This window comes from Meleagris gallopavo, chromosome Z (genome assembly GCF_905368555.1).
Source record: "Meleagris gallopavo chromosome Z, MGAL_WU_HG_1.1, whole genome shotgun sequence".
In the NCBI taxonomy this organism is placed as follows: Eukaryota; Metazoa; Chordata; class Aves; order Galliformes; family Phasianidae; genus Meleagris; species Meleagris gallopavo.
In genome coordinates this window covers 21,268,633-21,296,165 of record NC_139435.1, presented here as the reverse complement: position 1 = coordinate 21,296,165, position 27,533 = coordinate 21,268,633, and the positions used below count along the sequence as shown (strand labels likewise).

Sequence of the window (27,533 nt, the reverse complement as noted above, 5' to 3'; positions counted from 1 at the left end):
ACTTTAAATAACATGATAACAATGCCAAATGTCTCAGTTGGAGGCAACAGAGAATAAACATCAGTTGATACTCTGATTATCCACACCACCAAAATAAGCCTTTTTAAGGCTTTATTCTTCCATTATTCCAAGTGACTACACATTTGGATTTCTGAATGCGCAAGATAGCAGGTCTGTTGATCTCAATGAAGTTACAACACTGTGACAAGTCAGTAATTGTCTTTTGTTTTATGGTTTGAGCAGGGATCCAGTCATGAAGAGATGGAAACAGGAAGGTCAAGGCACAGACGGAACTGAACTTGGCGAGGGATGTGAAAAATAACCAGAAAGGATTCCACAAGTACAAGAGAAAAGACAAGAACAGTATATCTGTTCTGATAAATGAGAAATGTGAACTGGCTTCAACAGACACAAAGAAGTTTGGATGTATGGGAACTATTGAATCACGGCCTGAACCTCTGATCGATCTCCTGAGGCAAGCAATGAGTCAGCCACGGGAACACAAGTGAAGGCAATTCATCTGTGTGATCAGAAGGGGTGGAGCCTGACTCCACCTCTCCTAGACCCATTTAAGAGCTGACTGCCAGTAGGAGAGGATCTCTTCTGGAGATCCACTCTGCTGGAGTTTCATAACAAGCCCAGAATATGGGTAAGTATTCTATCTATTCTGTTTTGGTATAATAACTGCATAGCCAAACTCTCTGGTATATTTCATAACATCTGTATATTCATTGATTATACACTGGGGTACTCAACAATTCTCAATGATACCTGAAAAGTCATGGCAGTCAAGTGAACTCCCTGATGACTAGAAAAAAAGGCAGTGTCACACGCATTTTTAAGAAGGGTAGAAAGGATCACAGGAAGTTATGTTAAGGTACATGCATGACAAGGTGATTATCTGTGACTTCACTAAGGACAGATCATGCCTTACCAATCAAGTGACTTTCTACAATGGACTGATGGTATTGGTGGACAAGGGAAGGATAACTGAGCAGAGGGCAGGAGCACATCTCCTGTAAAAAAAAATGTGGCGGGAGCTGGGTTTGTTCAGACTGGAGAAGAGTAAATTCCCAGGAGACCTAACTGAGGCCTACCAGTACTTCAAAGGAGCTTATAAACAGGAGGGAGACAGAATTCTTACACGGTCTGATAGTGATAGGAGAAAGGGGAATGGTTTTTAACTAAAGGACTGAAAATTTATATAGGAGGTGAGGGGGAAATTCTTTTCTCAGAAGGCAGTGAGGCACTGGCACAGGCTACCTAGAGAAGCTGCTAAGGTCCTATCTCTATAGGTGTTCAAGGCCAGGTTGGATGGGGCCCTGGGCAGCCTGAATTGGAGGGCAGAAACCCTCTGTGTGCATGGCAGGGGATGATCTTTAGGGTCCCTTCCAACCTAAGTCATTCTGTGATTCTGTTATTACCGAAGTCATATAAAGAAACAGAGGAATCACTTCCTTTCCATTCAAAAAACACAAACCCACCTTTCTACCCAAGTAGTAATTGTTTTAACACCTCAGAAAGTCAGCTGTGGACCCATAATCTAACATTTGGGCAATTACTCTCCCCAAAAGCTACCTTTAGGCACAGGAACTAGGTGGGTTTTTCAGACTTATAATTGTCATTCTGTAAACAAGATAAAGCAACAAAGTAGACAGCAGTAATATGAGGATTATTTATTGCAATTTTCAGTGTTTACCCTGAGAAACTTTCATAGTTTACTATTTCAGGAGGTGCTTAAATTGCTCTTTTTGTAAGAGCTACTAAAACACTATGAAGTAAAATAAGATACACACACCTCATGATGTTTTGATTCTAGTTGGCACTTAGAAAAAGATACACAGTCTGAAAGAAACATTCAGAAGGCCACTTATAAAGTCATTTATTACTTACCACAACAAGAAATGATGTGCAGTAGTAAGTGCCAGGTTTGTTTCGAAGAGTAACCTCATTTCATGTGAGAAGAGGAACATTCCATTCATCCAGTGTAATTCCAAGCACAACTAAGCAGATGAGACTAGAAACAACAGCACTAGAGTATCACTCACTGCTTCCCATCTCCTTGCAGAAAACAAGGGTGGCAGAGGTGGATGAACATACACGATAAGAAGCAAATACTTCCTACAGCACTGAGAGTGCAATATTACAGCTGTTTGGATCATCAAGTACCAGCCATCCTAAGGAACAGCAGAGGAAAACAAGAAGTTCAGAAGACAAGCATTAGAGCAGCAGCTTCAGATGTTAAGTAAGCCTCAAGACAGACTGGAGCACATACAGCAAAACAAAACAGGCTTAAGAAGCAGTGTGAGCCACAAGAGTATTGCAGCACGAAAGACAATCAGATATTTCTACTAACTTTAACAACTCATCTCACAGAATCATAAAACCACCAAGGTTGGAAAAGACCTTCAAGATCATCCAGTCCAGCCATCCACCTGTCACCAATAGTACTCACTAAACCATATCCCTCAAAACAACGTCCAAACATTCCTTGAATACTGCCAGGGCCGGTGACTCCATCAACTCCCTTTGCAGCCCACTCCACTGCCTGACCACTCCTTCAGAGAAGTAGTATTTTCTAACGCCCAGCGTAAATCTCCCCTGGCGCAGCTTGAAGCCATTCCCTCTAGTCCTATCATCAGTTACACGAGAGAAGAGGCTGACCCCCTCTCTACACTACAACTCACTACAACCTCCCTTCAGGTAGTTACAGAGAGCAATAAGGTCTCCCCTGAGCCTCCTCTTCTCCAGGCTGAACAATCCCAGCTCCTTCAGCCGCTCCTCATAAGGCCTGTGCTCCAGACTCCTCACCAGCTTTGTCGCCCTTTTTTGAACCCGCTCCAGGCCCTCAAAGTCTTTCTTGCAGCGAGGGGCCCAAAACTGGACACAGTACTTGAGGTGTGGCCTCAACAGAGTGAGTACAAATTTATTCAAGTATGTCAATAGAATATCCTAAAAGTACCTTAAAAACAACACTGATACACCCCTCTAAAAGCAGCCTTTTGAATGAAGAGTTCAGCATAGCTCAGATTGCAAATCTTGTAAAAGTTATGCTAAAATTGTTAAGTTATACTGTAACACAGCATGAGAACTCAAATTTTGGCAAAAGTGGAAGTACAACAAGCTACATGACAAGAATTGTTATTTTTTTATTATCATTAAGAGCTTATAGATTTTAACCACAATAATCACAAACATAAGGGACAATACATTTCAATTATGAAGACCCAGGCTAAACATGTGTTGTTATAAATTCACCAGGGCGTGGGGAGGGGAATCAAATCAAGTTCAACTATATGTATGTCAGAGTTTGTTTTCCAATTATATTGCGAGAACAGTAAATACAGTGCAGGTCAAAGCTTCCTGGGAAGAAAAAAAAAAAGAAAAAAAAAACTTCCCGCATTTTTTTTAATTATTATTTTAAAAGGGATCACAAATTGAAACAAAAATATTTCTTCTGTAACCTACAAAATGGGTTCCAAGAAAATTATTTGGCTAGTGCTCATCTTTACCTTATTTGTTATTTCAGTTCATTAAGAGTACACAATTCTACAAGCAAGCAGCCATGTTATATTCTACTTTGGCATGTTACTATTCATGATTTCTTTCCATAAGGTTTCTGATCCAATCTATCTTGAAACACAATATACAAGCACTCATAGCAGCTTTTCCTGTTTCTGTACTGTGACTATATTTTACCCTATGTAAATTTTAAATTAAATCCTCTCTTCTCAACTACTGCTTACTTGGAAAGTGAGTATTTTCTACTTTATTTGGAACCACTTCTTTTTGTGGGTATCTGAATGTTTCCATCTAAAATAGCTCTATGTTTGTTTAGATAGATCCATAGTATACTCAATAACAAAGTTCAATCTTATATATTAATTTGCATTAATTTATATTTTTTTTAAATACTGAATGCTGCCCATTCCAGCAAGAGGGTAAAAGTGAAACTGTTAAGCATTACTCATTATCTGAGAGTCAAGCACTCAAGCAACTGGCAAATTTATAACACGTTCTTACTTTTGAGGGGGCTCTGTCCCTCGGTTGCTAAACTGAGGATGACACTTCCATCAAAAATTAGCTTACTTTGTCATATAGAAAAAGTTAAAAAGAAAAAAACATATTATTGAATTTGGAAATTTCTTAATTATTCTTCCCCATCCCTCCCCTGTTTTGCTCTCTACTGTATCAGTAGCTTTACAAGGTGGCTGCAGTATGCCTCTGTGCCTGTATGAGACCAACCAGTCATCAGTGCAGATTAGTAATGTAGCTGTGTTGGCACAGAAAAGGGGAAGGATGGAAATTAGGTATACATTTATGTTCTAAGAACATGCTGAGACAGACCCAACTGAATTGTCACTGCAAATTAAAAAAAAAAAAAAAAAGTTTAGCAACAAGTAACAAAAACTGGCTTAGTAAGAGGCATAAAATGAGACAGGATGAAAATGCCACCAACATCTTTTGAAAATGAGAGAGTAAGATTTTCCTAAACTATCAGTATCATCAGAAACATGGAATGAGCCTTTGTGCACTCTTAACAAGTTACAAGAAACTGCAGGAAACATTTAACTGCTCAGTAGGTATCAAACCAGCGAAGCACAGATGTCTGTAAAAAGAGTGAGGGCTAACAAGCAGAAAGTCCCTAAGATGACTAAGCCACATTACTGTACAACATGTGAATTGTGATGTTTCTTCTCCTGGTTCCTAAACACACAAAACCTTACCATACTGAGGTTTCTTAACAGTAACATCCTTTCTCTGTCTTCTGTTCCCCAGTATTAGAGTGACAAACATGCACAACAATTTTCAACCACTGAAAGAAGAAACAAAAAAAAAAATTACCCATCAAGAGCATGCTACTTCAACAGCAGGGAAAAGAGTCTCCTAACCTAACTTTGAATATATATGTCTTTCTGTTTATTTGTGGATTCAGTTTTGGCTTATACAACCAGGAGTTTCTTAACATGAACTATCAGGATTGTGTGCAATACGTGTTTTTCATCATTAATTCTAGCACTGTAACAGCTAACAAAGCACTAAGAGTTCATTTATAATGTAAAGAGAATAACCCACTTACCTCTCACATCAGTCAGGTAGAAGGGGACTTAATTTATGTAGGCACACCACTGGAATTATCCAGGATTTTTTTCCTAACAAAAGATAAATGTGCTAACAAAGTGGTCATGACATTTCTGATGCCACATGCAGCTACAGAGAGACCAACAAAGCATGAACTTCAACTTGTCAGATCAAGAGGAGCCAATTTTGAAGCACTGCAGCTCTCAAAATTTGCACACTGTAAAAATATAGTTTTGATACCTGCTGTAAACGCATATTTCCAGACCTCTGTTCATAGTGTAATCCATCACTTCCTGTTCACTTCCATTTGGTTACACAGCAATAGGATTCTTCTGCCTACACTGTGAATCCTGGGCCAAACATTTCCTCAGTGCTCAGAGCTTGCCCAAAAACACAGATCTTCCCTTCAAGCAATCTGTCCTCACATATAATGCATCTGCCAACATTTCCACCAAGTCTTAAATTTTACAGCAGTATAATATATAACAATATGACATTGTGAGAGGAAAAAGAAAAAAAAAATGCTGAGTTTCTTGCATTTGAGGAAATATAAGGGTGGAACAGATAATTAAAGGCATGAGACCAAAGTCTTGCTGATGCCCGCTGCTGGAGCTTTAAAAGAATATTTTAATGCTGTCACTGACATGTTTGAGAAGTCTGCCACTAGCAGCGTAACCAGAAACACTTCAGCTTCAGAATTACCTACTTCAAATTAAAAAAAAAAAAAAAAAGAAAAAAGAAAAAAGAAAAAGAAGTGCACAGAGCTGTATCTTTTTCCCTCCGGTGACTTAATGATCAAACAAATTCCACGTAGGCAGATGCAATATGACAACAAGTACAATGGCTTAGAATATTTAATAGCAGTCTAATGTACTGTATCATCAAAACAGACACGGAAAACTAAGAATAGCAGATCATACAATTTTCGATGGCATTCCAATTAAGCTAGACAAATATGAAAGAAGTTATTTTGCTAACATTTGTATAGAAAAAAAATCCAGATTGTTGACCTTCCTATCCCTCAATATAAAAGGTAAATAATCATGACTTAAAAACACTGTCAGCATAAAACCCTTCATAGCAGCACACAGGACTGAGTCTTTCCATCAAACACATCTACACATTTACAGTCTACTTGTTTAAAGCCCTTACAGCATTTAAAATTCCATTTTTCTTCACTTATCCTAAATAAGTCTAATGCTTGCATTGCAATAATACCTGTACCTGAGCTGAAGCATGCAGTCTAGATGCATGGATGTCTGTACACTCCCATCCAGACCTGAAATCCTCATAATTCAGCTTATGTTATGAAGTCTGAATGAAGTTTCTGACCGCACATCCCAATCAGACAGCAGCCTGAAAAGCAAACAGCAATCTATACCTGTATCAGTAGCAGGCTGTGATGAACATCAGTATATTACAGGTAATTTACTTTTGCCTTCATTTGGGAAGCTGACCTGAAAGTCAGTGGAAAGCAAGCCAGAGTTCCCACAAGTTTATTGCAAGCCTATCCCAGCATAGGCACATAAGAATGGATACACACCGCAAGAATCCTAAATTGAGAGAGAGGGATGCTACAACAAAGAAATTAATGAGCTTTCCAAGCTTCATAAGTTTCACTTGCACTCACAAGGTCTTTGCAACCTGAACTTGAATTTCTAAGCCACATTCACAACCAGTTTATTGTAAAGACATTACAGGAGACAAGATTAAATAAATTCCTTTCTCTTCCATTTCTCTGAATCCAGCCATCACCTCCATTCTGGGAACATAGTGTCTTCTTCAATTTTCTTGTCAATCAGTATCTCACCTCAGGTAGATAATTTGAGCCACGATATCTGAGAGAAAGTTGTCTGATTACTGAGACAAATTCAAATTCACATTTCTCTGAATCCAGCCATCACCTCCATTCTGGGAACATAGTGTCTTCTTCAATTTTCTTGTCAATCAGTATCTCACCTCAGGTAGACAATTTGAGCCACGATATCTGAGAGAAAGTTGTCTGATTACTGAGACAAATTCACAATGCTGCAACCTGCCTCAGCTCTCTCTAACCTAAGGAGGCAGGACAGTAACCTGTCCCAGGGTTTAGTAACTTCAAATGTTCATCACTCTTTTCAAATTCCTGCCCATGCTGAGGCAAGAGATAGCTCTGAATATGTCACCAGAAGCAGATGTTAGAGTTGTACTTCAGGAGTATCACTGTCCCATTAGCCAGCTGTGCATATGAATGGATATGCAGCTGTTCCTTCTGCTTAAGCACGCTGCTGGGTGATGAGGAGTGATCAGTAACATACAAGACTGAGGGCAGCAGTTTGCACAATAGCAGTACTGATGGCAGCAGTTTGCACAATTGCAGTTCGGCATCACTATGAATCCTTCATACTTGCCATGTGTTAGATAAGCACCTGTGCTGAAACATGGTGCATACAAAGCCACAGGCAACCCTTCCTTGTGTGCATATGCAAGGAGGTAAACATCCCCATCCTAAACGTCAGGTGGCACACATATCTGACTAGTTGCAGTCTCAGGACACCTAACACAGACTGGAAAATAGCTAATATATTTCAGCCAGACCTAGAACAGACACACACTGAAGAAAAGCAAAGCTCAAAGTCAAACAGTAGGCATCAGTATACCCTCTCTAATAGAGACACTAAATTTGGCCAGGTAACCAAGCTGAGAATCAGTAGTATGGAATTGTGTATGTTTCTGTTTTGTTTGTTTCTTTTACTGGTTTTCTCTCTGCAACAAGAAAGATATTCCGGGAAAAATTTTCAGTTTGGCTGTTGGGATGTCTCCAAATACGCCATCCCTCTTCAGAGTGCCACACTCTTTTCTGCTCATTGGTACAATCACACATCTTTGAATAGCACAGAAATGATTGCTAGCTCAGTTAGCAATATCTTATGAATAGGTACACAAGAACTTGCTACTGACACTGAGGAAGAAGTAATTGCAGTATTGTTTCATGGAACTCATTAAATTAGGCCAACACAAATAAGCCATCTATTCACTTTCCTCTCTGTGCTTCAGTAGCCAGACTATCTCTCTTTTTAACACATCTTTTAAACGAAGGCAACCAGCTTTACTTCTGGAATACAGGCATTGTTACAAGACTTAAATGTCTCCAAAAAGAACCTGATTTTACTAAAGCAACATATACTGGTAGCTGAACTCAGGCAAGAACCAAAAGCCACTGAACAGAAAAACAGCAACAACTAGTTTGGGGAAAAATCAGCTAAAAATACCGTAGAGGGAAAAAGGTAATCTCGACAACACCAATTCTGTATAACACAGCTTATAAATCTGCCACACTGGCAAACACTGCAGGCTGAAGCTAAGCCCAGGCCAAATAGAGAAGTGAGGGCAACAAACAGGAGCCCCAGGCCTGTGGCCACATACACCTGCTGTGCCATGGCAGCAGGGAACCCAGCCACTGCAGCAGAGTGCCCCTGGCACATACACTGCACACGAGTCTTGGCTGAACAGCATCTTGCTCATCCAAACTCACTGCCTTGCCTCATGCAGGAAGCTCTGTTTACAGCCTGCAGGAAAAGGGAGAAACAACAGGTTTCTTCTCCTGTCTTTCCACTTACATCACTTGTTAGGGAAGACAAGCCTCGATCCAGTTAGACTTGGAATTTTAAGTCTTTCACATAGAACAAGAGCGAGGTTCCAGCTCACATGTCTCTCTACAACACAAGTCTTAAACACACACACACACAACATGTTAACTGAACAGACTGGTTTATTTAAGGTTGCCCAAAGGTTTCAAAATAAGTATTGGTTAGAGTGGGAAAATCCAGAATGAGAACAAATTGTCAACTTGTAGATTATTAAGTTATGTAAATTTTTTGTTTAAAAAGTTTAATTAATCTACCTCCCTATACTCCACGCTCCTACTTTTAAGATACTTACAAGACTCACCTGTGACAAATTTCACATATTTTTACAACAATATTTGCTGAAATGAAAGCATACAGCATGCATACTGATTTAAAGACTTCTTAAATGACTACACTTCCTAACCTGGACTTGCGCTCACCTAGAGAAAAAAAGCTACCCTTTGCCCAGGAGAACAAACTACCAGCAGTGAGACTGCAGAAGTAACTATAAGGATAAATCATGTCAGATAACCCAATTTTTTCAACCCTCCTTTTAATCTAAGTATGCCATCTCATCAATAGACTTATTTTACCTTCTATCTGAATAAAATCAAATAGCCTTCACTTCCAAGAAGTAAATCCACTTTGGATTTCTTGAAATGTTATTCTACATTACAAAATCCTACTGGTGTTACTGTTTATTTTCAGTGTACAAACAATCACTGCTGCTCCTTACAAAATGACAAGTGACAGATGAACACACACTGCAGCTCTACAGGGGCAACTGTAAAAATTCTACACTTCCACATCTCTTATGGTCACTCCTACAGACCTCGGCAGTACCAGTACCTACTTAGAAACATAGAACTATCAAGTTTGGAAAAAATCTGCAAGACCATCTATTTCAACCATCCACCAATATTTAACCACTAATCCATGTCCCTTAGAACTACATCTAAACACTTCTTGAATACCTTCAGGGACACCCTCAACCACCTCCCCAGGCAGCACATTCCAGTGCCTGACCACTCTTTCAGAGATGAATTTTTTCCTAATACCCAATCTGAACCTCCCCTGACACAACCTGAGTTGTGTCCCTTGTCCCGTCACTGGTTATGTGGGAGAAGATACCAATCCCTACCTCATCACAACTTCCTTTCAGGTTGTTAGAGAGCAGTAAGGTCTCCCCTGAGACTCCTCCAGACTGAACAATTCCAGTTTTCTCAGCAGCTCCTCATAAGACTTGTGCTCTAGACACCTCACCAACTTCTTTCCTCTTCTCTGGGCATGCTCCAGGGCCTCAATGTCTTTTGTGTAGTGAGGGGCCCAAAACTGAACACATTACTCGAGGTCTGGACTCACCGGAGCTGAGTATGGTGAGATAATCACTTCCCTGCTCCTTCTGGCAACACTATTTCTGTTATGAGCCAGGATGCCATTGGCCTTCTTGGTCACCTGGGCACACTGCTGGCTCATGTTTAGCTCAGCACTGACCAACACTTCCAGGTCTGTTTCTTCTATAATGTCATCTAGTCACTCTGCTCCAAGCCTGTAGCATTGTTATAGTCAGAGTGCAGGACCCAGCACTTGGTCTTGTTGAATTTCATCCCACTAACCTGACCCAGCAATCCAGCCTGTCCAGATCCCTCTGTGAAACCTTCCTACCCCCAGGCTGATCAGCACTCCTTCCCAACCTTGTGTCATCTGCAAACTTACTGAGGGTGCACTCAATCCCCTCAACCAGATTATTAATAAAGATATTAAATAGGACTGGCCCCAAAACCGACCCCTGGAGAACACTGCTCGTGACTTGTCATTAGCTGGACTTACCCCCATTCACCACCACAACATCCCTAGGACTTCAGGAAAAAAAAGAAGCTAGAAATAAAATTTGCACATAACTTCAGTGACTATCTAAAAATACTAAGCAAAGAAGTAGTATGGCGTACTCTGCCCATGATGGCGGGTGGATCTATAAGGTCCCTAAACAGAGCAAGGGGAAGAGAGGGGGGTTGTCAGTTCAGAACATCTCATCTCTGCTGCTCCTTCATCCTCACAATTTTCCCCAGCATGGGCCCTTCCCAAGGCCCACAATCGTAGAAAAACGTGCTCCACCACAGGCGTCTCCACAGGCTACAGAGGAACCTCTGCTCAGCACACAGAGCACCTTCTCTTCTCACTGTCTGCAGGACTACTCTTCTCACTTCCCCAGTACACTGCATTTTTATCCTTTCTTTGACATGTTTTCCTAGAGAGACCACCAGCTTGGCTGATGAGCTCAACTGTCCCTGCACTGGGTCTGCTGGAACCAGCTACGTCTTGCATGGGGTGGCCCTGGTCTCTGCTCACAGAGGCTCTGCAGCTCCCACGCCACCATGTGGGCACCTGCAGCCAATGCTGCTGCACTTACTGAAGGTTAATAAAAACATTTGAAGACTTCACTGAGAACAAAATGCACTTACCAGACCATACCAAAGGATGAATTTTCACAGGCATTCATGAGTAACTGACCTGGCTTTCAGCTTTAGAGACTAGGGGAAGAAACACAGCCCATGATTTTGCAAGGCTAGCTAGTTTTTTGTTTATAATTGCTCTCAGCAAACTTGATCTGTAGCCACTGAGATCAAATTCTGTAAAACCAAGCGATAGTCATTAAAGGCACAAGACAGCATAGTAGCAGAGAAGCAAGGAATAAAAACAGAACTTGATTTCTTTTGGCAACTTCAGCCAGATTCAACAGAGCCTTAAAAACATCAGCACTGTGGCTGTACATAATCACATGCAAGAGTCAGCAAGGAAGATTTGACTTAGCTGGTACAAATGCTCAGTATGTTGTTTGTTTTTTTTTTTTTGCTTTATGACATTTACATAAGCTTATACTTCATGTCTGTACTTCCACCCAAAAGCACTTAGATGGATAATCAGGAGTGCATAAGAGCACTTGAGTACTGCATGAGGAGTACAATACAGTACAACAGAATGGTAATTTTGATTGAGCAGATTTTATATTCAGACCTGTGTTTACCTCTGTGCTTAGCTGTATTGTAGTACAACTCCAAGTACCTCATCACAGCACTGAAGTGCTCAGCATGTACAGGAAGTCTCTTGGTGGTTTCAGAAAGTGCTCTGCCACATCACCTTTACATATACAAATACAGTTACTTCTGGTAAGTGCTATGTCTGTAGGAAAACATATTCAGGGTTGACTTCTTCCCAGTTTCAGTTACATAATTTAGATCTTTATATATATATTTTGTATCGTCTGTAACTATACAAATCTGTGACCTTCCAATATTTGAAGGACACATATAGACAGGAAGGGGTACAAATGTCCATGAGTGTGGATAGTGCAGGACAAAGGGGAATGGTTTTAAACTGAGACAGGGGAGGTTTAGGTTAGATATTAGGAGGAAGTTTTTCACTCAGAGAATGGTGTCACACTGGAACAGGTTGCCCAAGGAGGCTGTGGATGCCCCATTCCTGGAGGCATATAAGGCCAGGCTGGATGTGGTTCTGGGCTTAGTGGTTCTGTGGTTTAGTGGTTGGTGACCCTGCTCACAGCATGGGAGTTGGAACTAGATGATCTTCAAGCTCCTTCTCAACCCAGGCCATTTATTTGATGTGATTCTATTCTTAGAACCATTCTAATATGAAACTCAGTAAGAACAGTATGCATACTGCATATACCTTATGTCAATATATGCTCCATCATATCAAGAACAAATTCAAGAAGCTTCTTCTGAAGGCTTGTGATTTACAAATGACATTAACCCCCTATACAGTGAGTTACGTCCCACACAGATGCACTAAAGCTGCAGCGGTTTCAGTCCTTAAAGCCTGCACTCTAGCTTTATATTTACAGTAAACAAATATCTATTACTAGGAGAATATATTTTGCCCACAAGTTTATTTAAGCAGCTTAACTGTCTTTATTTGGATGCTATCTGAACAACTACAAACACTGCACAATCACCAAAGCACTCTGCAGTAGGCTTCTGTTGGCAGTACCAGAGATTAAAACCAGGTCAAGCCATTCTTCTTATCCACATCTCTTCAAGGGTAAGGCAAACGATGTAATTTTTCCACGTTTACTTACATGCATATATAACATCTTTAAGGATTAATATCATATGCAATGGTATTGCTTTGTCTCCTAGGAGATAGGCAAATCTGTTTAGAAATAACTATGCCTTAACATAGGAAGAAGCTGCCAAGGAGTTACTGCGTGTAGGAAGAACGTTCCTGTTAAAAATCTAGGCAGACAAAAATCACAGCCTTCAACAGGCAAGGCATTTGAAAGGTGGATTGTCAAACTCAAATCTAAACAGAAAGGATTAACACACCAACCACCTGTTAATTCTCTCATGAAAGCATATTATCTCAACTATAATCAATGAAGACAGAGATTAACAACTAATGAAAAACACCACACCACACCCACAAGTGCTCCAAACAAGTCAGTGAGGCTCCCACTTGCCAGCTGGCAAGTCCCAAAGCATACCCAATTCCTGTACAACTTGCAGCATGCCAGAACATCAGCCCACTGGTATCACATGAAAGCTAGCCTGGAGGTAGTACCCCCAAAACACATACATAGCAAATGCAGTCCCTAGCTCCAGTTCTTTCATTCTGCTAATCCACCCCCCACACATAGTGCTACTTGTTTCCAAGGGACAGACTGTCGCCTGTCCCGCTTGTTTTGTAGGAAGAGGATTTCCTTACATCCTTCCTCATGTAAGACTCATCTCCAGACAACCACAGCATCCATTTCCCAGAAGCTGCACACAAGAAATTTTAGCATTAGATAACTTCTCTGCAACATAATCCATTAACCTCCCACATGGAAAAAATTAAAGGAAAGGCATTAATGTAATCATTGGGAGAACAACTGCATTAAAGTTTTTTGTTTGTAACAAAGCAACTGTTTTTAAAAGAAATGCAAACTGCATGCAAGGTTTCGGTAAATGGAGCTAGCTACAGGTAAGAATCTAACATACATTGAAAAACATTCCTGACTTGGCCCTAATTAGAGCCCAATATTCAGTTTGCTCATTCCAACTTTGTTTTCCAGTGATGGATCTGTGAGTTAATGTATCTACATTCACCATCTGCAGTTTGTGCAATTTACTTTTTCTTAATATAATTCCCATGTCAACAAAACACTACCTAATGAGTGACACATTGGAAAAGGAGACCTGGAATTAACGAACTTTAGCTCTTAAAGCAATAAAGCTTGTCTCTGCTTGCTTGCAGATCACAAGAGCAAACACAAGGCCATTCCTCTGCTGTGTTCAAGGTACATCGACCTAGATCCTGGCACAGCTGCTCCCTTGAGCAGCATGCAGGTGAGCTAAGATGGCACTTGCACTTCACAAATGTTCAAGCGTTTACTGACATACCAAAGTTCAGATGCAGTCTTTCTCCTCACCCTCAAACAAGTTTACACCTGAAGTGCCTGCTGGTGTGGATTTTAGTTTTTATATTTTTAACATGCAGTCAGTTTGTGTTTAATGTCCCCCATAATGCTAATAGCTACATGTTTTGAAGCATAAGATTTACTGAAAACTATGGAGGTTTTCCTCTGGCTTATGTCATTATACCTTAACTGAACCTCTTTTCTCCTTTTGTTTGTCAAGTGTCACAGCATTACCCTACCTGTAGCTCTTCTACTTTAACTGCATGACTAGAGCTTTTTGCGAAACCCTTAGTTTCAGTTGCTTCAATTCCAGCCATTATTATCATGATGGGAACTTAAAACAATGCATTTGAGTTGGGATAGAAGCAAATGAGGGGAGACTGCAAAAAGAGTTGCCAGACAGGAAGGTAATGCTAAGCAGAGAGTGATAGCACTGTAAACCACTACAGATTTTCTGCAACCCAGTGTCATCTTCCTCAGAAAAGCAGATATCTAACAGCTAGCTAAATACAGGCTTTGTTTGAATACATATGTTCACCTGTTCTCTCAGAAGAATTCAGCGCAACTCCAAGCCCAAGCTGTAATCTCACTTCATAGCCTATGGTTCAACAGACTCGAGAACTATCGCATCAATGACTGTCACTCTCCTGCACTGACCAAGTCAAAAAATGATGTACTCAAGTTCCCAACCTCACTGCCCAGTGTGTACTTTAGACATATGTTTTATAAGAACATGGACTGAGTAGCATATTCAAAACAATACCTTGCTTACTGCAGGAAATCAACAGCAGCTTTAATTGTAGAACAGGCCCATAAATGGTGTAATGTTATCACCACTGCTCCACAAACACAACAAACACTGTTTGAACAAAGGAAGGAACCACAGATAATGCATTAAAACACCTCCTGAAGGTTTACACTAGCCTATGTACTTATCAAAACCATAAAGACTCAGTTGAGCTACAGGCTTTCCCGTGACTTTCTGTAAACAGTCTACCCTATTAGCTAGCTCAGAACACCATGCCTCTGGTACATTACCTCCTGCCCTTCCCCGTCATGCACAAAACCTGAAACACTGCATGGAAGGGATCCGAGACATTTCTGTTATATGGTCTGAATAACAACCTTACAATAAAAGCACCCTCTGCACTGTACGTACAGCATTACCACATTCTAGTAAAAGTTTCCTGAGGTAACAATGAAAATCAAATTAGCAATTCAGTGCAGTAGTTCATCTTCTCCATTCACCCACAGCTCTCTTTCTCAGGGTTGCCAGACTATTAAAAACAACAGGATTATTAGTAATCCAGGTGCAATTAATTATGCAGTCCATCAAGCATGGCAGTATGGCCTCACAAAGTAAGTTTGTCACTTGGCTTACAAACACTACCTTCTGGGAATTAAAAGAAAAAAGAAAGTTAAAAAAATAAAAAGAATATATTGAGATACACACCAGAGTAAAACGCAATACTGCAAAAGGCCTCTAACACACAAGATTCTTTGCCAGGCAACAGGGAATTCATCTCTTGCTTTGTTATATAGGTAGCCATACTATTATTTATTGTCATCCACATTTAACATGCAATCATTTTGGGAGAGCTTTTTATAGTTAGCAAAAATAAGTGAATAAATCTCCTTTATCAGTTCAAGACCACAGGTCAGTAAAGGGGGAAAAAAAAAAAAAATTTTTTTGCGTTAATCCCTGGTTCCCACTCAAAACCTAGAGGCACTCGATAAAGAAAGGCTGTGGCAAGGGCTACCAGACTATTTATACAACAGAACACTTAAAACTTTAACTCCTGACATAACTGCAGTTTGCCTCTGGGTAAACCAAACTCATCAGCTTTGTTACACTTGTACAGGAGGGCGAGATGTTCATCCCACTGCTTCCTGGCTACAGCGAGACAGCTCTTCATCCAGAAGTGTGATCACAGCATCCCTCTCAGCTAGAAAAGGATCAGTAAAACTACTCAGATCTGCAAAATAAAAGTGAAGACAAGTCTCTGGCTTGATAATAGGCTAGAATTTACCACCACTCTCTTACACTTACTTTCATCTTCTCATGTAGCTTGCCCTTAAGTATCTGCACCTCTTTTCCTCTCTATTATTTCATACAGAGCTATCAACATTTCATAATGATGAGTCTCTCATCAGTTATACATCTTAAAGCCTCAATAACACTCAATTATGAAAATCCTGTTTAAAAGAACTTTACACTCCACAGCTGAAAGAACTAAAATACTGAAGACAAACCTTAAGGATGAATGAGGAGACAACAAAAGTTGGTATTGTAGATTATCTGAAGCCCATATTGGAATTTTTAAAGGGGCTCCGCAGAGACTGAACAAGCAATTTCCCAGTACGGGATTTGAGGGGTGAATGGGCAGACAGAAGACAGACAGAACCTGCTTCCCAAATTCTTAACCAGCATCTGCTTCACTATACTAAGTATACAAAAACTGCCTCATGTCAGGGCAATTTTGGCTAAGGAAACTTTAATAGAAAACTTTGTTCGCATTCCTAGCTTTCTCATACACCCCTTTTCATGAGTCACTGAACTCTGCATTTCAGATTCTTGTCTCTAAAATAAGGATAAATACCTACTTCGCATGCTTTGCATAGAAGCATCTTGTTGTTTAATGTTTGCCAACATAGCGTAACTCAAATAGCAAGACAATAAACCATGTAAATTGATAAACCACTGTAAATTCTTGAGCATGGTAATGTTTGAGGCGCACCTATGCTTTGGAGAGCAGAAGGGAAGGAGCATAACATGCAACAAAACCAAGCGGAAAGGGATCTCGTTACATAGATTCTCACACTAGAAGTCTGTCTAACTGCTCAGCTTGCTAGCTCAAGTACCTTCTCATTTACACTGCACTTGACAGTCCTCATACTTCACGTCTCAAGACTAAGGACTCTTTCAGCTCTCTGTGTAAATACAACTTCACACAAACCGTGACTGCCAGTAGTGCAGCCCCATCACATGGAGCTTCCTCATAGTACAAGTGAAGCACCATGCTCTCATGTTTCTTTACAAACAGTTCAATGTAGCTTACATTAAGCCAAAGTGACATCAAAGCAAAGGCAACAAATGACACGGGACCTAAGTCCTCCTTCATACACCGAGGAAAAGATCTCCTCATTACGTTCCTCTGCATTTGATTTCAGTTGAACATGTAGAAATGGGGTCCTGAAGACCAGCTTCACGATTATTTCTTCTTCCTTGTAAAATTTAATGCGTACAAAAAGCCCACTCGACCATTTTTAGGAATGCATTCAAATTCTGTTCTGAAGACAGGAATTATCACCTCCTCCTTATATCTCCATAGGAGATTTTCAAGTGCTCACCTCTCTTTGGCACATGAAAACAGATAAGCAACTCAGTGCCTGAATCTGCTTCTTCAGCTCCCACTTGGTCTAAGTGAGAAGAGAGATACTGTAGTTATAGGATTATTTATTTGTGCCCACCAAATGTCTTGAAAACAATCTCCAAAGAGCTGCAAATATTACTACTATCATACAAATAATCCAGAATCTCAGGCAACACCACAGGTAACACAACACCACAGTGTTAGATAAAGCCCACATTCGTGAGTCACCTCTTTTCCCAGTGTGTTTCTGGGATACATCTGTATTGGGTTTACATGGAAATGGTCTGCTGCTGGGGAAGTTGCAGGGCTGACCTGGCCGAGTTGAGTCATGAGCAGTGCTGGGTGTGCTCTGAGAGAGCAGACTTAAGAAAGAGGAAATATGCTGTGCCACAGCAGCTTGGGAGAGAGAGTGAGAAGTGTGAGAGAAGCAGCTCTACAGGCATCGAGGTCAGTACCAGGAGGTGCTCCGGACACGGAGCAGCAGCTCCCTGCAGCCCAGAGAGACCCAAGGAGAAACAGGCCGTCCCCCTACACCTCACGGGCACCACACGGAGCAGATCTCCTGTGCAGCCATAGAGGAGCCCACTGTGCAGCAGTGGCTGAGGACCAGAGGAGGCACAGCCCACGGATGCCCCACAGGAGCAGCCCGCGGTGGGGCAGGAAGGCTGGGGCAAATGCCGCCCGTGGGACAGTGCCAGAGCAGCTCCTGAGGGTGGGTCCGATGGTACGGAGCCATGTGGAGCAGTGCCTGGAGAGCTGCTGCTGGGGGGGAACCCACACAGCATCAGCTGGGGGCAGAACGGCATCCCGCGAGACGGACCCATGTGGTGCAGGGCACAGTGGCCATGGGGAGCAGCAGACTGGAAGTGTTATGGGCTCACCGCAGCCTCAGTCCCTGTTCCCCTGTGCTGCTCAGGTGGAGGAGATAAAAGAGGCAGATGGGAAGAAGGCATTCTTTAATTCTCACTGCTCTAGTCTGTTAGCAACAGGCAACCGATTGCATCAGTCTCCCTTATCCTGAGTCTCTTTTGCCTGTGACGGTAATCGCTGAGTGATCTCCCCATCCTAACCCCATCTATGAGCCTTTTTCTCTCCGTATTTTCTCCTCTCATCGTTCCTAGGAAGGGGAGTGTGACAGCAGCCTGGCAGACACATGGTATCCAGCCAAGGTCAACATACTACATCAGCATGCAAGCCTTATAATTTTACTTCAAACTTTTCACAGGAAATAAACATACATTCTTTGTATTAGAAACAAATGAAATAAAGTGGTTTAAATGACCACTGAGACAGACCTATAGACTACAGGGTAGTATTTAACTTTGAATGTAAGTTATCACAAACATATATAAAAACAAAGGCAATGTTGTTCCTCCGGCTCACATGACAAAAACAGTTTGCAGTCTCCACTCGGCTAGATGAGTGTTTAGTTAATCCCACTGCAATCACACTTACACAGAGAAATATACATTTTATGACTGCATTACTGTTCTCTAGTGCGATCTAAAGATCACACTCTTGCAATTAGGCAGTTCATCCCTAGGTAGCTGCAGCATTCAGAGTGTACTTCAACAGGGAATGATTCATCATTGTCAGAGACAATAAAGTCTGAAACAATTGGGGGAAGAAAAAAAAAAAAAGTCCCGTGATATCTCTCACACTGTTAAAAGCATGTTCCAATGTTAGCACTTTGGCAGGGCAAGCACAACAAAAACATTACTACCAGCTGGGTCACAGTGACAGAAGTGCAACCATCTCCACTACATATGGATGCACATGTAAGCATTACCATCATTCATCACATACTTTATCTTAATACATTTTATTTCCTCTACTCCCCTCTCCCTCATCCCCCATCCCCCCTCAGTTACAGTTTTGCTGGGGTGAAGATCTGGCAGACAATCTGTGATGCAGGAGGTACTGTAGCTTTCTAGCAGACATATGCTTAAGGACAAATGTGTGAAAGAGCGGCTTTCAGAGCAACACTCTCTTCACCACCCCTGCCACCTTGCTACAAATACTTTCACGCAAAAGCTTAGCTTCCCAGTAACAAATTCGCACCATACACTTCCTGAAACCCCCAACAGATTGGACTATGAACAAGAAGGCAGATGCAGGTGTTTCAGTACAAGCAACAGATACAGCTCTTGCACTTCTCTTTCTACACAGCAAAAGATTTTTTTAATACATGATATACATCAACTAGATAATGGGGGGAAAACAAATAATAATCCTCATCGAAAGCCAGTGGACATTTTTCATCAGAAATTATGTCTTTTCATGTTGCTCATTTTCAATGTAGGACCTACTATTATCAACTCTGACAATCACTTTAATTTATAAAAGATTTAATTTACAGAGCAAGAATAAATTGAGAACAAAATATTCTCCCTATTTTTATGGGGGAAGTATCTACAATACCTAAAATAATGAAAAAAGAGGAGTCAGTATGGTAATTCAGAAGATGCTGGGCAGTTCAGAAGCTTTGGAACTACAGCATATTGTTGTCACAGTCTGAAATATGACAAAATATAATTACCTCTGAAAAACCACTGATCCTCCCAGGTTGCTATTTTGCAATGGTAAGCAAAGTATATTCCTAGCCACTGTGATAAGATTTGCAGAAAAACACGCTCTTTAAGTAGATCAACTGACAGAAAGGGAGAAGGGACAACTCTGAAACAATTTAAACTTCAGATCCTTTACATTACTGAAGTAGGCAAGCTTGCCTTCACCTTGCTGAATAATAAATGCTGAATAAGAAATCTTATTAACCCAAGTGAGCTCTCACCTGCCCAACAAAACAAGATTTGGAATCTACCATCTACAAAGAACACATCCCATGCTTGACTGAATGACTACAAAACATTCTGAATGAAAGAAACTAATACAGTCAAAATGACATTTGGCACCGTTTGCTTCAATAAGCCTCATAAAACAAGCTTCCTGTTCACAAGCTCTTTTTATGCCAGAAGGAAGACTAGTGTACAGATAGCAGTGCAGCAGCAGAAAGGAAGACAGGAAAACCCTGCGGCACTTTGCAATTTATTCCTTTCCACACAATTCCAGTCTGGTGTGGTCTGGTAAAGCAGACAGACATTACATAGAGATGTCATATGAATTCTTCACCCAATCTTACCACCTTCCATCAGCACAGTTAATCACATCCCAAGAGCACAGGCAAATAATTTGCTCAAATTTATGTGAATTTCATGCATTTGCTATCCGCAGCATTGTAATGCATTGAGACTCCAGAAACAACGTCTTCCCACAAGATTAAAGCTGGGTTTCCTTTTCATGTCTCCAAAATCTCACAGGAAGATACCAAAAACGCCTTCCTAACTAGTGGTCATAATCTTGTAACCTACTATTTGCTGCTGCATACATGAAATGAGAGGAAAGACTGCTTTTCTTTGGTTCTCTTTTTTTTTTTTTTTTTTCTTTCTCCTCTTCTCCTCTTAAAGCCAAGTTTATGGATGAAGTAAGTATAGAAAAAAAAGTGATGTACCTTCTCTTCCGACCCTAACACTCCCTGCCCCATTTCCCTCTCAGGGTCAACTCTTTCAGATGTGAATTTCAGGACACAGAAGACAAGTCCTTCTCTAAATGAAAGCAATGAGTTTCTTTCACTGAGCTAAAACCAAATATTCACATCATTCTTCAGGTAAGAATATAAAAATCATATATCACAAACTGCAAGAGCAGCCTGGGCTATATAAACAGTAACACCTCTGGAGAGAAATCTGAAGTAATCCTCCCGTTCTAATCAGCCCTGGCAAGACCTAACATAAGAGCACTGGTATCCTGTTTTTTGATGTTACGCTTCTAGATGGATGTGACGAGCTGGAAGAAGTCCACAAGACAGAAGTGAGAATGATCAGATATCTGAAAACACATGCAATAGGGAAAGATTAAAGGCACTGGAGTTGTTTAGTCTAAAGAAAAGATCTAGGAGGAGGTAAGGACAGAGTTGTCAAGTGTATTATTATACAGTGCCACAGGGAATAAACAATTCTACTGGAACAGCACATGAAATGTATGGGGAAAATGTATACATTTTCTGATTACTCGCTTTAAAATTATTTTCAAACTAAATCTATACACTGTGGTTCTAAAGAATATACTGACGGCTGAAGCAGCAGCAAAAGAAGTAGTGGGACACTTGGTTTCACTGCTGTCCAAAGGACACTGCGCAGCAGCAACAAGAGACTTCTGCTAAGCTGTCAGCAGCAGCAAGGACAGGGCAAGAGGAGAAATGAAGCCTGGGACAGCAGGACCAAGTGTTGAAGCTCCATGATACCAAAAGTACTCAGAAGACAGAGCACTGGACAGGACACTCACATTGTCATTCTCTGGTGGGTAATTAGTGAGATGTCTATGTGAAAATGGGATCTTCAAGAACTCTCAACACTCAGCTTTTGACAAGCAGCACACAAAGGCTGAAACCACCTGCATTGCTCATCTCAGATCTTATTCCTGTCTTTCACTACTACCCTCATAGGTTTCAGTGCACAGGTAACACTGATGGTATCTCAGCTTTAAATCAGTACACACTGGTTCATTTCTGCACTCTAATGCATTTTGGTGTCCTTTACACACATAAAAAAATTATGATTACACATACTGATCTGTCAGGTGGCTCTGCAAGCAGGCGGGCATTCAGCTGCAAGCACTTATTACCCCAAAATGGAAGGATCAGTAAAACCAAAGCACAAAAAAGCAAACAAAAACAAGTTTATCAGATAATGAAGCAAACCAGAAGGGGGGAATAGAAAGAGAGAAATAAAGTTGTATATTCCAAACAACCTTTCCCCACTACATTAAAATGAGTTTATGTTGGTCTCTTCCAGTATCATGAACTGCAGATGAGGCATCTGATTGACCACACAGAACTTGCCAATTCCAATGAGTTCGGCGTTGACTTCTTTCTTATCATCCCTGTACTTTCAGCTCAAAAGGTGCCTGTATCTCATCTCCAAAGCACACAGAGAAATGACCAGTTCTGCCCAGAAGTTAACCAGCCTGCCAGCAACTGCTAACCAAACAGGCAGCCTTTGTGTGTTCCACACAGTGTTGTGCACACCCACCAGCCAAACGCCCAACCAGCCAACACCACACTGCGGTGAGCACAACCTCCCGTGTGTGTGCAAGACTGACTGAGAAGATGGGCGTATTAGTTACCTAACAGTGAGCAGCATCCCAACATCAGCCACAGAGCTTCTGCTGTCTGAGGAATAAAGCAAGTTCACAGCTCTATGGAAAAAAAAAAAAAATGGTAATAACAAAGTTTATATACCCTCACATTTTCTTCTACCACTATGACCATGAATAATGCTCTGTGCCATAAATCCACTCTACCCTTTATGGCTGGAAGCTGATTGAAGTTTGTATATCTGAAGGAAAAGGAGGGAATAAAGACATTTTTATTCAGATCCACATCACCACACTGCTGTACAGCTGTACTAACTGAACAGAGGTGGCACCAGTGGGTGCAGTAAGGAATAGGAGCTCCATCAACAACTCGTTACTGTGGAGAGAGAATTCCCAGCAACCACAGCCAAACAAGCTACTAATAACTTCAGCCTGTGGCTTGCAGGCACCCTTCTAAGGATACCAGGGTCTCTGAAAAAGCTTTTGCACAACCTTTTGAAGGCACTGAATAAAGAAATATCACCAAAAAGGAAACTTAGAAGTTGTCCACAGTGAGAGGAAACTCTACCCTGCACTGAGGTGGGCATGGGGTGGTCAATAAGGGCAATGGGAAGCAGCAGCCAAGCAGAACAGCATGCGTATTCTGAGGACGTGGAAAGAAATACTTTTAAGGAGTACACACTGCACAAATACAATAAAAATACTGTCTCAGACACAAAAGGGTGATTTTGCTGTACTATAGGTTTTTGGGTTTGCGAATTTTTTTCCAAACATGTGTTACACGATGTTGCAGCAGGACGAGGAGAGGAGCAGAGGCACAGCTCACGTACGGATCTATCACTCACGGAACTCTGCCATAATCCACGGGCTGTCATTAGCTCTCCTAAGAGGATTACCGTAGTTCAGGAGCGTTGCCCATCACTTCCGTCTGACATTGAGGAGTTTGCTCTAGAGCGACGCTACCCAAAGGTGATACACTAGCATCAGCAGGATCGCCTTAACAACACACACCCCCGCCATGTATATATATATGCATATATATATACATGCAATGAAAAATAAAAATATACAGAGAGCCGCAAACCCACTCGCTGCAGCACCGGAGCCAGAAGAGGCCGGGGCAGCAGCCGAAGCTGCGGAGTGTGGCACCGGGGCTCGCTGCTGCCCCGTCCCGTTTCACGCCGTGCCTTGCCGTGCCGACCCGCTCACCCCCGCACCTCCTCATCTCGTTCCTCCAGCGAAGCATCATCCTCGTCCGCCCGCCCGCCACGGCTCGCCCGTTCCGCGCCGGGAGCCGCCGCCGCCGCCACCCCGCCGCCGGGCTCTCCCTCCTCGGACAGAGTTTCGGAGCCGGAGGAGGAGCCGGAGCAAGAGGATCCGGCGGCCCGCGGCCGCTCGGCAGCCACTGAAACTTTCTCCGCCATGGCCGGGGACTCCCAGCGCGCCCACTGCTCCCGCCGCGCTGCTCCGAGCCGGACCGAGACGCGCCGCGTTCCCCGGGCGGCGGGAGGCGGCGGGAGGCGGGGCCGGCCGGGAGGAGCCAGCTGGCGGGGTGGAGCGGTGCGGGCGGTGCGGCGCGGCCGGCAGGTAGCGGGGCGAGGGTGGCAGCGTCGGGCGGTGCGGGCGGTGCGCAGCTGAGGGGGAGGATCGATGGCCGGGCTTTGCGGCTGTCGACAGGAGCAGGTGTTGGCACAGCGGTAGGGCTTTCTCCTCCATGTGCGCCTATGGAAAGGAAGCTGCCTGCAGCTCACGCCAGCTTGGTGCTGCTTGCGAGATATCTCGTTGGCGTCTTGAAGCGAACGAGGTCCGTTTGGGGGTTTGACTTTGAAACAGATATTGGCATTGGGATTTGTGGGCGGCTTTCAAAGGCAGTGATACCAAAGCAGATCATAGGAGGTAGGCACCTGGAAGCTTTTGCAAATCCTCCCTAGAGAACACCTTCATCTTTAAGGGCCTCAACGGTTGCCCTGACATTTTTTCAATTAGTGTTTTTAAATATTCCTTTAAAATATTCTTTTTCGTAGACACCTGAGTTGTCTATAATGATAATAGAGGGTCTTCTGCTGTACTAGAATTGTATGTACATATATAGCATATATATGTGTACACACGCCAGCCCCTTGCTTGCTGATGCCTGTGCAGCCCAGGGTCCCCTGGGCTAATCCAGCTGTGGAATAAAAACAGATTAAGCGTTTTGGTGATGAATGAAGTCCCAAAGCATTGCTATGGAGCAGATATCATCTTCATTTTACAGAAACACGAGCTCAGAGTAGTTATTGAAGCGTTCTAATTAACACAGTATGTAGATAATGAGAGTAGGAAACAGAAGACAACTACTGTCCCCTTTTTCAGATTTGTTATTTGACCATTATCCAGAATTCCCAGATGGTAAATGGAAAAAAAAAAAAATAATGTTATAATGGCTCTATGGATTATGGCTATATGGATACTGGGTGGAAAAATGATATAAAATTCCCCAGATCTTAGTCCTTTGCTCAGAACTAGATTTAACTGGGATAGCAGGCTCTAACCATGCTGATAATTTTCTGTGGTTTCTTGTCATTGTTCAGGTCCTTAAAATTCCCAAAGGCTGATTTGTTAGGTAAGAAGATTAGATCAATCACTTGCGACAGAATCTGACCCAGAAATTTGTCAACACTTTTATGTAGTGGAAGGAGAACGTGAGCTATATGCACAAAACACACACAGAAAATATAACGATAATGGCTGAATTAATTACAGACAAATTACAGACAAATTCTTCTCTGATCCTAACCGTAATATGTATCAACATGCAGAAGTTCTAATCCAGTACTCCAGGTTCTGTACATCACTCACACCTACAAAAGCTGGACTTTCCTGTAATGCCTGGGTCCTCCATTTCCAAGCCACCTGTCCTCCGGCCTCCGGTTCATTGTCATTCTTATGATAATAATGGGCTTAATTTCCTACCTGTGAATTTGAAATGTGTAAGAAAATTGCCAGATGGCAGAAAGCAACACTGCAGATCTTTGTCATTTTCTCTTCCTGCATGAGACAAGACTGGAGAGAACAGTGTCCAGTCGAAGTGCTTCTGCGTAAACATTACCAGCTTCCACAAGAGCCCCTGTAATCTGGAGGCAGCAAGGCATATATCAGAGTAGTCGCTGCTCCAATATATGCCATAAATTGAAATCCAAGGAAGCACTCAAGATTTGTAATATCACTCCCAGAGTTACAAAGACAAGAGAGTATTGTTCTGCCCTGGCTTCAGACTGTGCCAGATCGCATGCTTTGCTGGCATTACCTTAAACATGGGAATGCTGCTGAGCTGTCTTGAGTTGCTATTGTGAACTAAAGCTAAAAGCTGTAAATATAGAATTTTACAACATTTTCTATCCTGGTGAAAGCATTGCTTATACTTCACTGTCACTGATAAATGAGGTACTTCAATGGCAAAACTCTGACTATGAGGCATGACATGAGAAGATAATTTCAACAATGTTTTTAGGAAGATGGCCAAGCTTTTGTAAGCTCTGAGCAGCTCTTGCTAGGCACTGAGTTCATCTGATGGAGACATCCTGCTCAGTTTTCCCTTTCTGGACTCCCAGTACAGGCAGCGGCTTCCCAGTACAGGCAGCTGCCTCCCGCTCACAGCTGCAGCAGCTGCTCCCTGCCCCACAGCTGCTCCTTGCCCCTCCTGCTCCACGCTCCAGGCAAGGAAGGGCTCTCTTCCTCCTGTTCCCCCTCCCTTCCAGAACATCACACCTACCCATGAGCTTAATTGAAGAATGACAGGCTAGTAAGTTTGGCACATGAATACCAGGTGTAAAGGAAGTATAGGAAAAAGAAGCAAGAGGTGTAGAAACGTGGTCAGTATGTCATATCTATACAAGAGACAGCATGAGAGACGTAGGGAGATATACATCAGTTTTGTTACTGGACTTTAAGAGTGATCCCCTAACAAGTAATAGGGGAAACTCTGGAGGAAATTAAAATCATTAGAACAAGTAGCAGGACAAACAGTAGTGCCACGGAATAGCTCAAATGGGTCAAATGCAAAAAAAATAGAAATAACTATAACATAGTTCAGTGGCATTACTCCTCTTCAAATCATTGCATTTCAGGTATAACTAGACAGGGTGCCATCAGGCTCTATTACACTGCTCAGAACACTCTCCTTTCAATCTGATTCTTCATATTTACACCAAAGTTGACATCTACAAAAAAAAAAAAGCATTTTTCAAATACACATTTTGAGAGTGGGGTTAGCACCTGAGAAATTCCCCAGAGATGACCGGCAGCTCTGGCAAGTGCAGGCCACTCCGAATAAAGGAGCTGCACTGCGGCATTAGCAGTGCGCTGCTTTTCCTCTGCATAGTACCTGTGCATCAAGCTGACCTGGAAGCACCCCTTCTTCAGATGAGTAGGTCTCCATGCTCATTCAGTTCTTGCCCTCCCTGTGGAGGCTGCCAGCACTATTGCCAATTAGTGCCAATCCTGAGAGCAAATTGTAATGTGAATAGGCTTTTCAATTTTTAATTCCAGACTTTTGCTCTGGTGATGTATAAATGTTTCATTAGCACATTCTTACTGTAAGAGGTGGCTCATTCACTTCTGTTCCTGCCTTCCCTTTGGAAAAAAAAAAAGCTGTGTGCCTGCAGTACTAGCAAAAAGTAGGCCAACAGAAGTATTCGCTTCTGTGTGTTCCTCCTGAAAATCAGAATGCTTTTCTTTGGAATTCAGATTTACTGAAAATCCATACAATGGTGCCTTAAAGACCATCTTAACTTTTTACTTGATATGTTCTATTTCTATAGTACTTCTCTCAATAGTATCCAAGATGATGAATTCAAAAGGTTTTATTTGGTGAGATACAACATATTGGCATGCATGGCATGGATAGTGAGCACAGCAATGGGT

General features: G+C 42.0%; 1 protein-coding gene across 3 annotated transcripts in view; it reads right to left on the bottom strand.

Moving 5' to 3' along the window:
• The window catches only part of MAST4 (microtubule associated serine/threonine kinase family member 4), a 287,688-nt gene extending 263,519 nt beyond the window's left edge, over window positions 1-24,169 (bottom strand). For 2 of the 3 annotated variants that reach the window (XM_085214175.1, XM_085214169.1), the window contains exon 1: window positions 23,849-24,169. In XM_085214175.1, the coding sequence (XP_085070301.1) occupies window positions 23,849-24,055 (207 nt within the window). In that variant the 5' untranslated portion in view covers window positions 24,056-24,169. The remainder of the gene's footprint in view (window positions 1-23,848) is intronic. The other variant, XM_085214170.1, reaches the window with a different exon arrangement.
• Between the last annotated feature and the right edge of the window lie 3,364 nt (window positions 24,170-27,533).